This window comes from Monodelphis domestica, chromosome 1 (genome assembly GCF_027887165.1).
Source record: "Monodelphis domestica isolate mMonDom1 chromosome 1, mMonDom1.pri, whole genome shotgun sequence".
Taxonomy (NCBI): Eukaryota; Metazoa; Chordata; class Mammalia; order Didelphimorphia; family Didelphidae; genus Monodelphis; species Monodelphis domestica.
In genome coordinates this window covers 281,738,701-281,753,409 of record NC_077227.1, presented here as the reverse complement: position 1 = coordinate 281,753,409, position 14,709 = coordinate 281,738,701, and the positions used below count along the sequence as shown (strand labels likewise).

General features: G+C 39.5%; 1 protein-coding gene across 3 annotated transcripts in view; it reads left to right on the top strand.

Annotated features, from left to right (window-relative positions):
• ACTN1 (actinin alpha 1) overlaps window positions 1–14,709 on the top strand; it is a 123,596-nt gene that overhangs the window by 75,745 nt on the left and 33,142 nt on the right. For all 3 annotated transcript variants that reach the window (XM_001370071.4, XM_003339444.4, XM_003339443.4), the window contains exons 4-8: window positions 3,626–3,712; window positions 4,465–4,552; window positions 6,417–6,495; window positions 11,170–11,251; window positions 14,552–14,637. In XM_001370071.4, coding sequence (XP_001370108.1) covers window positions 3,626–3,712; window positions 4,465–4,552; window positions 6,417–6,495; window positions 11,170–11,251; window positions 14,552–14,637 — 422 coding nt within the window. The remainder of the gene's footprint in view (window positions 1–3,625; window positions 3,713–4,464; window positions 4,553–6,416; window positions 6,496–11,169; window positions 11,252–14,551; window positions 14,638–14,709) is intronic.

Below are 14,709 nucleotides of genomic sequence, written 5' to 3'. Positions count from 1 at the left end.
ATCTACTTTGCGGGCAACTAGGCGGTTCAGTGGATAGAGAGCCAGGCTTGGAAATGGGAGATATTGGTTTCAAATTTGGCCTCAGATACTTCTTAGCTATGTGACGCTGGACAAGTTACTTAATCTCAGTTGCCCTAGACATTCTTCTGCTATCAATTCAAAGTCAGAAGGTAGGATTTAAAAAAGATTTGGATGGATAAAAAAAATTATGGATCCACTTTAACACCTTGACAGTGACTAGGGATACAAAGAGAAAGGTGAAACAGGCTCTGCCTCTCCTCAAATAATTTATTTTCTCTTGGGAGAGAAAGCATGGACCTATAAAATAATGAAGTGGCACCATATTGTGGAAAGTCTTGAATGTTGGCATGTCTATAGAGGATTTAGAGATATTTGTAGAGAACAAAAAAGTCCATAATTCACAACTATTAATACTTGTAAAGATTTATGTTTTCATCAGTGGGAATGTTCCCTCTGCCAGTATCATTTATAATCCCTCCATTGTTGCATTGGTCATGGTTGAAAAATTTATCACCTCATAACGAAAAGTCTAGTTGATGAGTTTCTCCCCACTTGTAACTAAGTTGATCTTCTGAAGACAGTAAGTCCTTGGGCTCTCCTTGAATTCTTTCTGTATTTGGAGGCCCTTTCTTGACAAATCCCCATTACCATCCTGGTTTTATTTTTTATTTAGTAGTTTTCCAGTCATGTCTGACTGGCAAAGATACTGAAGTGGTTTGCCATTTCCAGATCAGGAAACTCAGATAAGTAGTGTTAATTGACTTGCTCAGGGCTGCACAACTGGTGTCTCAGGTCAGATTTGAACTAAGGAAGATAAGTCTTCCTAACTTGAGGCTTTTCACTCTTATTTATTGCACCGCCTAGCTAAAACCAGGATTTTGCTAGGTACCCTAATAGGATCAGAATTGAGATCATTTCACAGAGTCTCTAATAAACACTAGTTGTATTTACTTAAGAACTGTCACTGTTGTGAACAGAGATGATGGGAAGAACATTAGTTTGGAACGAAAAGAATTGGGTTCAAATCCTATATTTTCTACTTAAGTTGAGTATAACTTTTGGGAAATTTTCATTTTCTTTAAAAATAAAAAAAATTGTTTTCAGTTTCATATTCTTCATAAAAAATTTTTTAAAATTAAAAGTTTTTGTTTTCACATCACCTAAATTTCCTGTCTCAGGAGAATCATCCCATATAACAAAGAATATTTTTTAAATAAAAATTTAAAAAATCAGACATCAATACATTAAAAAGGCAATAAATTTAATGTTCCACACCTATGAATATTTCACCATTTTCTCCTTCCTTTTCAGCAAAGGGAAGGGAATGGTATCTTATCTTTCTTCTTTGGGATAAACCTAGTTTCTTGTAATTTTTTTAACATTCATTTATACTTGTTTCATGGTGGGGTTTTTCTGCCCATTGACTTTGGTAGTGTTGTTGTTCAGTTTGTTTTGGGGGGGCTCTTGCTTCATTTTGCATCAATTCACAGGTCTTCCAGGCCTTTCTAGATTCATCATGTCTGTTGTTTCTATTACATTGATGCAACACAATTTTTATAAAAATTTTATATAAAGACCTTCACTGAACTTTTATCTATCTTCTTATCTGCAAAATGAGGTTAACAGTGGTTGTAAGGGAAACTTTTTGTGAATCTTAAAGCATTTTGTAAAAACATGCTGTGTGGACCATAGCAAGGAAAAACCTAGTGGTTTCTCCCTTTTTTTATATAGTATCCATTTCAGTGTAAGCTTATAGGAAACACTGCCATCTGCTGTTAGTAGCCACAAGGAGATGACTTCTGCATCCTTCCCACATTTCATTCATTCACCAGGGAGGGATGTTACCAGACTAGGTTTATGAGCAATCTTTGACACCTGTGAACTGCAGCCCAGCCAGTAGGTAGGAAGAAAGCAGAGGCAAGACTCTTGGTGAGAATCTTTTTTTAAAACTCTTACCTTTTGTCTTAGAATTGATACTAAATATTGGTTCCAGGACAAAGAGCAAGAAGGGGTAAGCAATTGGAGTTAAGTGACTTGTCTAGAGTCACAGAGCTAGTCTAAAGCTGAATTTGAATCCAGGTGTTCCAGAATCCAGGCTTACCTGACTCCCTATCCACTGAGCCACCTACCCGCCCCAGGAATCTTTGCAACCTCAGTTTTTTTTTTTGTTTGTTTATTTTGTTTTTTTTGCCTTATGTGAATGGGCTGCCCTTGCCAAAGCTCCAACTCCAATTTAAAATGGGGTCTAGGTAAGCTGGAATCTTCAACCTGCTCCTATAAAAGAAGACTTGGGGGGGAGGGGGAACACTTGGACTACAATAGAAGATGACCTGTAATCCAATCTAAAGTCTGACACTAGTAGACCTTGCCTTCCTTGTCTCTAAAATGAAGGGTCTAAGCTAGATATTCTCTCGTTTCTTCCAGCATGGAAATTATATTAAATCTTAAGGTTCTACCATAGGCGTGAATGCAGAAATTTTAAGTGTGAAACCTTAAGTGACTTCCATGCTCATCTTGGAGGACATTTGGTAAATTGGTCCATACCCTATGGAGGATGGAGTTAATTCATCAGTAAATATTTATTAATGGCCTCTTGTATGCTAGACACTGGAGATACACAGACAGTGAAACAGTCCCTGTCATTGGTGAATTTACATTCTATTGCAGGAGGAAGCATGTATACCCATAAATACAAGGTCATTTCAAGGGAGACATAGGGAGCAGCTGGGAGAAACCAGGCAAGATTTCATGGAGAAAGCAATGCTTGGTCTGAACTTTAAAGAATACTGGATATTCTTTAAAAAAATAATGAAGAGAGACATGGAAGTGGGTAATAAAGGACTGGGAGATCTTTTAGGGCATTTCAGATCCAGCTCCACCTTGTGTTGCTTGTATTATTAGGGGTCCTTGTCAGTATCTTTTGGGGGGGAAATGCCCATTGAGGTCTATTTCTCATTAACCTTTATTCTTCCCCTTCCTTTGCTGCCCTCCCTATTCTCTTTATCATATAACCTAAGTAGAAACCTTACTTTGAAGGGAAAGGGCGAAAGAGAATGAGCATTTTAAGTATCTGAAATCAAATTTGAACTCAGGACTGGCCCTTGATCCATGACATCATCTAGCCACCTTTACAGTGGAGGGAGCAGTAGTTATGCCATACTTGTGGCCTGGCCTCTTTAGCATCCATCCTTCTATAGTAGAAAAGGCACTGTTTTTGTAATTAGAGAAGTTTGGTTCAAATTCTGACTGAATTGACTAACGTGTAGTCCGCTTAGACTGCTTAGTGACTCGTGTCTCTAAATCCATGCTCCCAGATTAGGAATTATCATGCAAAAGGACAGAGTCTGTATGGTCTGTATGACTTAAAGGTGAGTTATTTAGATTAATTTCATGGAATTGTTATATCTCTCCAACCTGCTTCCCAGAACCCCTTGTGTACATAGAAAAGAACAATTCTTCTTTTAAAGAATTTCCTGGTTTTCTAGCTCTGGTTCTCATCCTGAGTTATCCCTAATATAAAACATTTGTGGTCTCTAATCAAACTCTTATGGCTGCCCAAGACCAGGAGGCACCCGTTCTAATATTTATCTGCTTTTTTCTACAGAAATTGTGGATGGAAATGTGAAAATGACCCTAGGGATGATCTGGACCATCATCCTTCGCTTTGCTATTCAGGATATCTCAGTGGAAGGTATGGCTGGAGTTCATCCCACCTTCTCTTTTATTTTCCCCAAATGTTCATCTTTTCTACATTTCTCATTCCCTTGTATGCATACAAACTGGGGGACTCTTTCCCAGAATTTTTCTCTTTTCATATTCTGCCCGAATGTTTATCTTTTTGACTTTTCATCTTGTATGCATTCAAGGACCTGGTCACACTTAGATGTGTGATGATAACCTTGATCTTTGCACTTATATGCACTTAATGTATCATGTGGAAAGTATATATCTGGGAAAATGATACTGTTTAGGGGAGGGGAAATGGGAAGGTTATTGCCTTTTTATATCACATCTGGATAGCATGCCTAATAATTATATGGTGGGATTGACTAGACCCACAAGGTTTGGGTTCTATGGAAAGATACCCTGTCCAGTGCTGTAGGGAAAGGTACATGTCCTGCCATTACAACACTCCAGTTCCTTACTTGTAACCCAGTGCCATGCCCCTCTGGACTGGTGGGAATTTCAGTTAGGGGAGGTACAAGGCAATACCCAAGGTAATAGGGCTCCCTTCTTAGATTTAGTGCCTTCTCATGAATGAGAGAATCCTATTTCAGAGAGAGAGGAGATTGTGTTGTAAGTACAAAAGTGGGAGATGGCTTCACTAGCCGCCATAATGAGGACCACATGTTATTGCCTCAAGTAACCCACATATGCGTGGATGTAGCCAGTAGCACCACCAATTGACCTGTTCCTAATTCTCCCATTTTGCCCACTTCACAGAGACATCAGCAAAGGAGGGACTGCTGCTATGGTGTCAGAGGAAGACGGCCCCATATAAAAACGTGAACATTCAGAACTTCCACATTAGGTATGTGATCTACATGTCTCTTGTATGTTTTCACCATCCTAGCTTGGCTGTTTTGGCAAAGGTGCTGTTGAGCCTTCCCTACCTCCATGGGACTGATCTAAGCAAAGATTATTTGGGGCTATGCGTGGAGTATTGGAAGGGCCTTTCCTTTAAAAATAAATTTATATTGATTTTTTTAAACCTTCACCTTCCATTTTAGAATCACTACTGTGCATTGATTCCAATTCAGAAGAGTAGTAAGGACTGGGCAATGGGGTTAAATGACTTATCTAGAGTCACCCAGCTAGGAAAGGTCTGAGACCATGTTTGAACCCAAGACCTGTCTCTTGGCCTGGCTCTCAGTCCACTGAGCCACCTAGCTGCCCCCAAATTGATTTTTAAAATATCATCTACATTTCCCAATATAACCCTTCCTAATTCTTCACCAAGACCTCTATCCCTTATAACAAAGAATAAAAAAAGTACAAAACAGATCAGCAAAATTAATGAACACATTAGAAAAAGACCAAAGTTATATAAATTATCCCACAACCCAACTTTAGTCCCCCTACTTCTACAAGGAAGGGAGGGAAAGGTAGTGAATATATATTCTTTTTAAACCATTTTCTACTGTCTTAGTTATCAATTCTAGGCAAGGGCTAGGCAAATGAGGTTAAATGACCTGCCAAGGATCACACAGCTGTGAGGTGTCTGAGGTCAGATGTGAACCTGAGTCCTTCCAACTTCTCCCCTAGTGTTCTATCCACTGTGCCACCTCACTGCCCTTTAACATATATTTTTAGGAAAATTGTTGAGAAAAGGATGTTTCCTAGTTCTTTTCTATCTCAAACAGTCTTTAATACTCTCCATGTTTTTTGCAATGGATGATAAATCTTGGTCTAATCTCCTGGAATGCCTAGAACAGTATATTTACAAAGCATAGCAGAAGGAGGTAGGAGTAGGTAGATATAATGCAATTCAGTTAATCCTAGAGAAAGAGAGAGAGCGCTCTAGTACTTATGTGCAAAAGAGATGATGTTGGACCGAGTAGACAATTCTTGGTCATGGCTCCCTAGACATCAGGCTATTAAAATTTAGAGATGGGGTTTGATCAGGAAGAGGTGGGAGGTCCTTTTCCATTTTCTGTTTCCCAGTCTCTGACTTGCCATTCAGCTATCTTGGAAAGAAGGGGTACCTGTATGGTGACTTTAAAAAAAACCATGGTCATCGTAAATCTCATATAGATTGCTCTTTAAAAAAAAAAAGAATGATGGAGGTCTTAGAGGAAATAACTAAAAGAACAGTTATCTTTTATGCATTGAAAGTTATTCATTTATTTGTAAATAGTTATTAAGCAAGTTTAGTTGGTTGAATCAAGGTTCAGCTTTTAATAAAATATTTAATATTTAAGATATTAAGAATATGTTTTTTTTTTAACCCTTACCATCCATCTTGGAATCAATACTGTGTATTGGTTCCAAGGCAGAAGAGTGGTAAGGGCTAGGCAATGGGGGTTAAGTGACTTGCCCAGGGTCACACAGCTGGGAAGTGTCTTGAGGCCAGATTAAGAATATGTTGAAAAGAAGATAACTGTGTCTTCCCGCCCAAACTTTTCTCCCCATCCAAGATTATAAGCAGCATGTTGTAGTGGACAGAGTGCTGGCCTTGGAGTCAGGAAGACCTGGGTTCAAATTCTGCCTCCTATACCCAGTAGCTATGCAACTTTAGGCAAGTCCTAACTTCTCTGGACCTCAGTTCTTCATCTGTAAAATGAGAAAGTTGAACTATCTCTAAGGTTCTTTCTCTCTACACCCCTCTGACTTTAGGATCCTTCATCCACTCTCAGAATATTTCATATTTCAATCATTCCTTCTTTCCTCTACAGCTGGAAAGATGGCCTTGGATTCTGCGCATTGATCCACAGACACCGGCCAGAACTCATTGATTATGGAAAGTTGCGCAAGGTACTTATTGACAATTGGAGGGCAAATTTTGGAAATCCTCTCTTCTGTCTCCCTTTCCCACCATCAGTGGGAGGAAGGAGGAACATGGCTAAACTGCCTTAGTCTTTTACTTTTTTCTGTGTCACTGTAGTCACGACGATTATGATGGCTAAGTGAAGCCACTGATAGAATTAATGGAAAATAAAAGTTAGGTTGAGGACTCTTGGGATGAGTTTATGTCATAGATGAAGAACAAAAGATAAAGGAAAATCTAGTAGCTGTCTATCAATCAATCAACTCACATTTAAGAGCTTACTATAAGGGGAAGCTAGTCAAATAAATAGAAATGATGGGTTCAAATCTAGCCTCAGATACTTCTTAGATGTATGCCTCTGAGCAAGTCATTTAATCCCCATTGCTTGGAACTGATATTTTAATATGTAACCTGAGAAGGAGATTGGAAACTGAGGGAAAATGGGTAAAGGAGAGAACGAGAGAGACACAGGAATAAAGGCTCAGAGACAAGGAGTTAAAAAATATGGACTACATGTTGCCGAGCTCCTCAGATGGGATTGAGAGAGGGCTCTACACGTGCCCTCAAACTTTTATTGGAGAGTTTAGGAATGTGGAGTGGGAAGTAACTAATGAACATGTGACATGGCAGAGGCTTTAACATTGGCTCAATTGACAATCACATAATCAAAGAGGAGGAGGTTAATCAAACATGTGACTTGGAAAGGAATGTACTCTAACAAGGTGTGAGCTAGGACCCTGTGGCAAATAATGTCCTGCTCAGGAATTCTTTTGTCCTTTGGACTGAAGATTTGGCAATTCAATAATCAATAAGTAACATGACCATGAGTGTGGTATATGAATACATAGGATACAATATCAATAAATACATCAATAATACTTCCATGATGCTAATATACCTGGTATGCTACATAATATCAATTCTATGGCAGAAGGTAAGGATGGGTTTTGTTTTGTTTTTAAATAGAGCTTGTTATGAGTTGAGCAGTAGGGTAAGCCCTGGAAATACAAAGGCAAAAACCAGCTTTGTAGGCTAGCTCTTTCTTTGGTGTGCATTTGTGATGCCAAGCAAGTCATGTTACCTTTTGGTTTAGTGTTCTGAAGCTTATAAATCCCACTGCCTTGTTTTCCTTTTGACCCAGCCTGCTTTCTTTTAAGTCCCATGAACATGCCTAATTATTGTGGTAGCCCCAAATATCTAACTCATGGGATCTTTATTCACAGTGGGATCTCCTAGCCTGATTACAAGTAAATAACTCAGATCTTGAATGATTCTATACTTGCTTCCCATCTTATCTCAGTACCTATAGGACATTATTCTATCACACCTTGGAAAAGAGACCTGTGCAGGCTTTCTTTTTTTCTTTTTAAATTCTAACCTTTTGTCTTAGAATCAATACTAAGGATTGGTTCCAAGGCAGAAGAGCAGTAAAGGCAAGGCAGTGGGGATTAAGTAATTTGCTAAGGCCACACAGCTGGTAAATGTCTGAGGCAAGATTTGAATCTAGGAATTCCCATCTCTAGGCCTGACTATCCATTGAACAACCTTGTTGCTCCCATGATGGCTTTTAGACTAGTGTAAACTGCTTTCCTTCCTGGACTTAGGGTGATGCTTTAATGCCCTACTATCTCCAGGCTATCTACTGAGCCACCTTGCTGCCCTGCCCTAGTCTCTTTTAAACAGTAATGATTTTTAACCCATAGAGTCATCTTTTCTTCACCTTTGGACCTGGAAAGTCTAGCATCTTGGGAGCTCTGAGATAAATAAGTTACCTTGTCTTCTCCCCAGAGGAAGAGCTCCTATTCTCTCCTCCTAAAAGCTTGTTGATCAAAAGTGGTCAAGACATCTCTAAGCAGAATGATTGCCACGGCCATTGTAGAGAATTTTGGGGGGAACTTTATCTATAATTATGGAACACCCCCTCTATCAGTACAGATCAGCACCTGCTCTGCAATTTATAATTGTTTAGAGTTATCTCGGGCACTTAAAGATTAAATAATTTGCCCATCATCACACAGTTCATAGTCCTCAGAGATAAAATTTTGAACTCAGGTCTTCCTGAATTCAAGGGCAGTTTTGTAGTCACTCTAGTCAACTACCTCGCAGAGACAGTGATATTAGACCTATAAATTCACTGGAGAGAAAGAAGAAAATGCTGTTGATATGTTGACCACTGAGTTGGAATCCAGAGACAAAACTATCCCATTTTGAGACAACAAAACAAGACAAAACATTCAGAGTTCTTTCAGAGTGTAAAACCCCACCTGCATGAAGGAAGGAAGGAGAAGTCATCTGGATATCTACTTGTCATTGCTGGTCTTTTTCAGTTGCTTGATTGTCCATGGCGCCCTGCTAGACTCTGTATTCTGCCTCTGAGCAGGTGCCAGTATAAAACCATTAATGACAACTATATTTATTATAATATTTCCTGCTGTCATCTGACTTCTCCAGAGATCTCTGACTGTGAGGGCTTCGTATCCAGGGGTTTAGAGTTGGGGGAGTACAGGTGTGACACTTCTCAATGTGATCACACATAAAGAACCCATCATAAATCAGGAGGAATTTGAATGAGACATCAAAAATGGTTTTTTGTTCTGCATTCATTCATTCATTCATTCATTTGCTTGCTTCGTTATTTATTTACTTCTCTCCCCCATGCCCCAGTTACCCAGTGCAGTTTTATAGGGCTCCTTGTTTTATTTTTATTTTTGTTTCTTTTTTCTTAAACCAAACACCATCATCAAATTATCTCTGTCAGAATATGTTAATAGCATAAAAAATGATACATGAGTTGACTGTACCCGTGGTTCTAAATACATGTGTGTGGTTACAGCTGAGGCCAAGTTGGACCTGAGAGGCAGTTAGAGTCAGAATAAGGGTTGTTACTTAGCAATACTTCTGGCCAGACCAAATGATGAAATCTGACTTATGTGGATCAAGGCATTAAACTTCTCAGAGGAATATACTTGAAAAGAAAGCATCTGAGGCTTGGGAATATGAGATCTTAGAGACCTAATTGGGAAAATGGCTTTTATTGCAAGGATACCTGATGTTGGTCCTCATCTTTTCCTTTTCTACCTCTAAAGGATTTGTGGATAGATTTCAAAGGACCTGGGAACTTGAATAGGAAAAAAAAATTACATCATTGTTTTCACTTGCCTCTAGCTGAAATTGGGCATTTCCTCCAATTATTTAAAGACATTATTCTCAAAAGGAGTTCATAGGCTTCACCAGATAGCCAAATGAATGGATCCATGAAACAAGGTGAAGCATTCCTGGCTTGGTGGCAGTTTCCACAAATCTGACTACTTCCAAAGGGCCAGCCTTTCTTTAAAATGTATAAATGAGGGGATGGGGGGAGCTGGGTAGCTCTAGGCCTGGGTAGCCAGGCCTAGAGATGGGAGGTCCTAGGTTCAAATCTGTCCTCAGACACTTCCCAGCTGTGTGACCTTGGGCAAGTCACTTAACCTCCATTGCCTAACCCTTACCACTCTTCTGCCTTGGAACCAATACATAGTATTGATTCCAAGATGGAAGGTAAGGGCTTAAAAAAATAAAATAAAATAAAATGTATAAATGTATAAGCCTCCTCATTTAAAGAAGCTTATTCATCTGTTCTAAGGTCATGAACTTTACACCCAAGCTTCTCTGTAAGGAAAGAGCTTGGGATTCCTATTTTGCAGATGGTAAAACAAAGGTACTGGCTTATTATTTTGAGGAGGCCAAGAAGGGGTAATTAAAAAGATTTGGTTGTTCATACAACTTCCTGCAAAACCGAATCTTTTTTCCTCAAGAAGCCAAAGTTACCCTATTGAACAAGTCCTGTGGCCACATTGTGAAGGAAAAAAATTCAATTATTTTTATTTTCAACAGGCCATCCCCCCCCCCCCCCCCCATTTCTCTAATTGAAAACCAAAACCAAAACCTGAAGCTTTGGAAGACAAAGAAGTTAAAGTCAGAACCCAGACCTCTCCATTAATTGTTAGCTCATATTTCTCTAATCCTTTGTAGTGCTCTTTTCTCATGAGAATTCTGCAGTAAGTTGGGAACATGATATTTATTTATACCCATTTTACAAAGAAATAAAACTGAGGTTTATTGTCCAGAGTTACACAGCCAGTAGGATCAGAACTAGGATTTGAACTCCAAGTCCTCATGCTCTTTTTGTCATATTGTTGCATCACCCTGCAGAGAATCCTGAGGACCAGGTACTATGTGAAGGCTTTGCCTTCTTGCCTGTTTTTTGGATGACCAAATCTTTTGGTATCTGCCCCATGGAGAAAGCTGCTCTTATAGCCCTCCCTAGGGGCTACATAGCAAATCAACAACTAAGCCATTCTAGCCTAGCAAAGATGGAAAGCCATTAGGGTGAAACTACCAATCAGTTTCATAGTTTTCTTTACCAAATCTGCTGCTTCTAGATATCTTAGCTTCCCTTGGTCAGACTCAAATCCAAGGGACTTCTCGTCCTGGAGGAAGGAGAGTTGTGTGACTGGCCCCAGCCAGTCTATGGGGGTATATGATTTACTCAGAAGCAATCTCATTCAGTAGAACCAACCAGTTCCTTTCATCTGTTTTGTTCCCTGTACAGAGAGGGGGCTGGTCAGTACTTCCTTTGGTTCTCACATCATGCCTGTTTTTCCTCCTTCCATCCCCATTAGGATGATCCACTCACAAACCTAAATACAGCTTTTGATGTTGCAGAGAAATATCTGGATATTCCCAAGATGTTGGATGCAGAAGGTAACAAAGCTTTTGCTTTTTTATTGTTTGTTTGTTTTTTAATCTCCTACGGTCTTTCCTTAATTCTCTTTCCTGATGTGCACACCAGACAGCCAGAGGTACAGCAAACTGCTTAGAAGCTCTCCTTTATTATAATTATTTGAGTCAGTTTATCTAGTAATCATTAAATTCCATCTTAGTTCTAGGTACTCTTTTAGGACCTGGGAACAAAAATCTAAATATGTATACAGATAAACAAATGTAAATATAAAGTAATATTGGTATATGTAGTAAGGAGGGGGGTACAAATGGCTGGAGTGATTGGGAAAAGCTTGAGTACCCATGAGCTGAACATTGAAGGGATTCCAAGAGGTACATGTGATTAGAGCATGGCCAGAAGGGGAGAAAGCTCATCCAAAGGAACATAGGAAAGAAATGAAAAATGTTACCCAGAAGTAGCAGGAGGTAGATCATTTTGGCTGGGTTATAGAATAGGTGCATAGAGAGGAATCTGAGAAGATATTTTGGAGCCAGATTGGGAAAGCCATTAAATATCAAACAGAGGAATTCATATTTTATTCTAGAAGGAATAGGGAGCCATTAAAAGTTCATGCAATGGTTTAGGTAAGTGATTAGGGTTGAAACTAGGGTGAGGTGCAATGTATAGGAGAAGGGTTTGGTTGTTGACAGTATTATGGAAGTAGACTCAACAGGACTGGTAAATGATTGGGCCTGGTGAGTGAAGGAGAAGGAAGAGTTGAGAATGATTCCAAGGTTGCAAACTTGAATGACTGAAGGGAGATGGTAGTACTTAAAGAGAAATAGGGAAGTTAGAGAAAAATTTGAATTTAGTGAGGATGACCTTGAGTTCCTTTTTTTTTCTTTTAGTTAAAATTTGTAAGGTCTTTGAGACATCAAAGTGGAGCTATCTGGAGGCAGCTGGGTAGCTCAGTGGATTGAGAGCCAGGCCCAGAGACAGGATGTCCTGGGTTCAGATCTGGCCACAGAAGCTTCCTACTTATGTGACCTTGGGCAAGTCACTTAACCCCCATTGCCTAGCCCTTACCACTTTTCTGCTTACATAGTATTGATTCTAAGATGGAAGATAAGTTGTTGTTTTTTTAATGGAGATGTCCAGTAGGCAGTTGGATTTATTCAACTAGAGCTCAGGAAGAGATATGAGGAATGCATATGGAGATATTATGAATCATCTTCATGGTGGTGATATTTGAATGAGAAGAATAGTTGAATGATGGGCCCAAGACAGATCCCTGGAATATATACATCTATAGTTGGTAAGCTGAAGATTGAGAAATAAAGAGAGATTGGAGATTGGGGCAGGATAGAGGGAAATCATCATGTGGGTAAACTATAGGAAGAAATGATATAAAGACACAAATAGAGGGATTGGCCTTTGCAAAGGCCAAAATAGCTCTTCTTTCCTTAGGTCTAGAGGTGAGAAAGGGGAAGGTAATGAGATATAGAATTGGGTAGACAAGGAAACTCACAGTGGATGATCTCAATTCTCTCATTAATATGTGATGGTTAGAATGGGAGTATGGGTTGGAGAAGAGCCAATCCGTATAGGAGGTCTTGAGGAGAGAGGGGATTTGGAATGGTTTCTATAAGGAATGGAATAATAAGAAATTGATTAAGAAAAGGACAGAAGGATTGTTATCTAGCAATAAACCTAGGTAAGATTAAGTAGCAAATTTGTAGTGAATCCAGGAATGGTTGATTTCAAGAAGACAAAATGAGGGAGAGGAAGAAGCCTTAGAAAAAGAAAAGTATGAAGTGGGCAACAGACTAGAGAGGCCTAGGAACATTTTGGAGTTATGCGAGTGTTGAAGAATGAAGTGGAAAGGGAAGAAATTCAAGACAATGCCTTACTTTACCTCTGGTTGAAAAGACCTTGCAGCACCTGCAAATAAGAATCTCCAGGTTTTATGTTATGTCAGACATTCTCACCAGAAAGGACAAAGGGGAGAGACTCTTACCTTTGAGAGGATGTTAGGGCTACTTTTACTCTGCTGCTTTCCAAGGTCCCTCCCATTTGGCCACCATTTTGGAATATACTTGGATTTCAGGTTATTGTCCTGAAAGGAAGGGATCCTTTCTCTCTCCTTTCAGTTTTTGGCTAAAAAAAATTAGTAATTATCATAAATTGCTTAGATTTAGAGTTGAAGATTAGAGGAGATATTTCTGAGGAAGGGAGCTGGTTTTGCAGAATATGTTTGTCCCTAGGGCAGTATTCAGGTTGGGCTGGGCAGCCACAGGACTTTTAGAATCCAGAGGCTCTGCTTCCTTTTTGCTGTTGTAGGTATTGAGTTGAGACTCAGTCCCAGTTATTCCTCACATATGAAATTCTCTTATCAGCTTTAACCATTTCTTCAGCAAGTTCTAAAGAATAAGATGCCCAAATGCTAGCGAGGGGGAAGGGATGAGGGAGACTCTTGTAACTGGCTCTGTTAAGAGCAGTATTGAGGTTTCACCTTTTGGGTTGACATTTGACTTCATATATCCTAGGGATAGGTTTAAATAAAACAACCAAAGACATTGCTTGGCCTTAAGAATTTGACATGGGATGTACCCATCCACTTGACATATTGTCTGGGTTTTCCACCAAAAGCCTTTTTCATAGATTTCAGATTAGGGCCTTACACTTTGATACCCTGGTCCTGAGTTCAATTTTAGTGATAGCCAAACAGGATGGGGCAGAGGCCAAAAATGGAATGTGAATCTACATTGGCATAACTTACCCAAACCTATGAAGAGGCCTCTTGTTAAAGAATGCTACTCAGTTCAAACTAGCTTATTTCATTTTCTTAATTTCTGGAAAGACCAGCATTTTTTTTTCATGCTGCTTTCCAAGGCCTCTTTCACTTGGGTGTCATCTTGAAAGTCTTTATTTTTTAAAGAGATACTGGGAGGGGTGCAGCTCAGTGGATTGAGAGCCAGGCCTAGAGAGGAAAGACCCTGGGTTCCAATCTGGACTCAGATACTTCCTACCTGTGTGACCTTGGGTGAGTCCCTCATCTCTTATTGCTTAGCCCTTACCACTCATCTGCCTTGGAATCAATATACAGTATTGATTCTAAGAAGAAAGGTAAGAGGTTTTGTGGGGGAGATAGAGAAAAAGAGAGAGGAGAGGAGGTGAGTGGGAGAGGGAGACAGAAAGACAGATAGGAGATGTTTTGGTTCCCAACTCTTATTCACTTCCTCCTTTCACTTGTGAGTAGGTGCCATTTTGTCCTCTACCTTCTTTTCTCACAACCCATTCTACCAATTGGCTCTTTCTTAACTCTAGGTTTTTCTCCACAGACATTGTTGGAACTGCCCGCCCTGATGAAAAGGCCATCATGACCTATGTTTCTAGTTTCTACCATGCCTTCTCAGGAGCCCAAAAGGTATCTTGGGGTGCTTAGATCTTTCTGTGTATATATCACACTTAGTCCTTCTACTAATAAATACTTAGACCA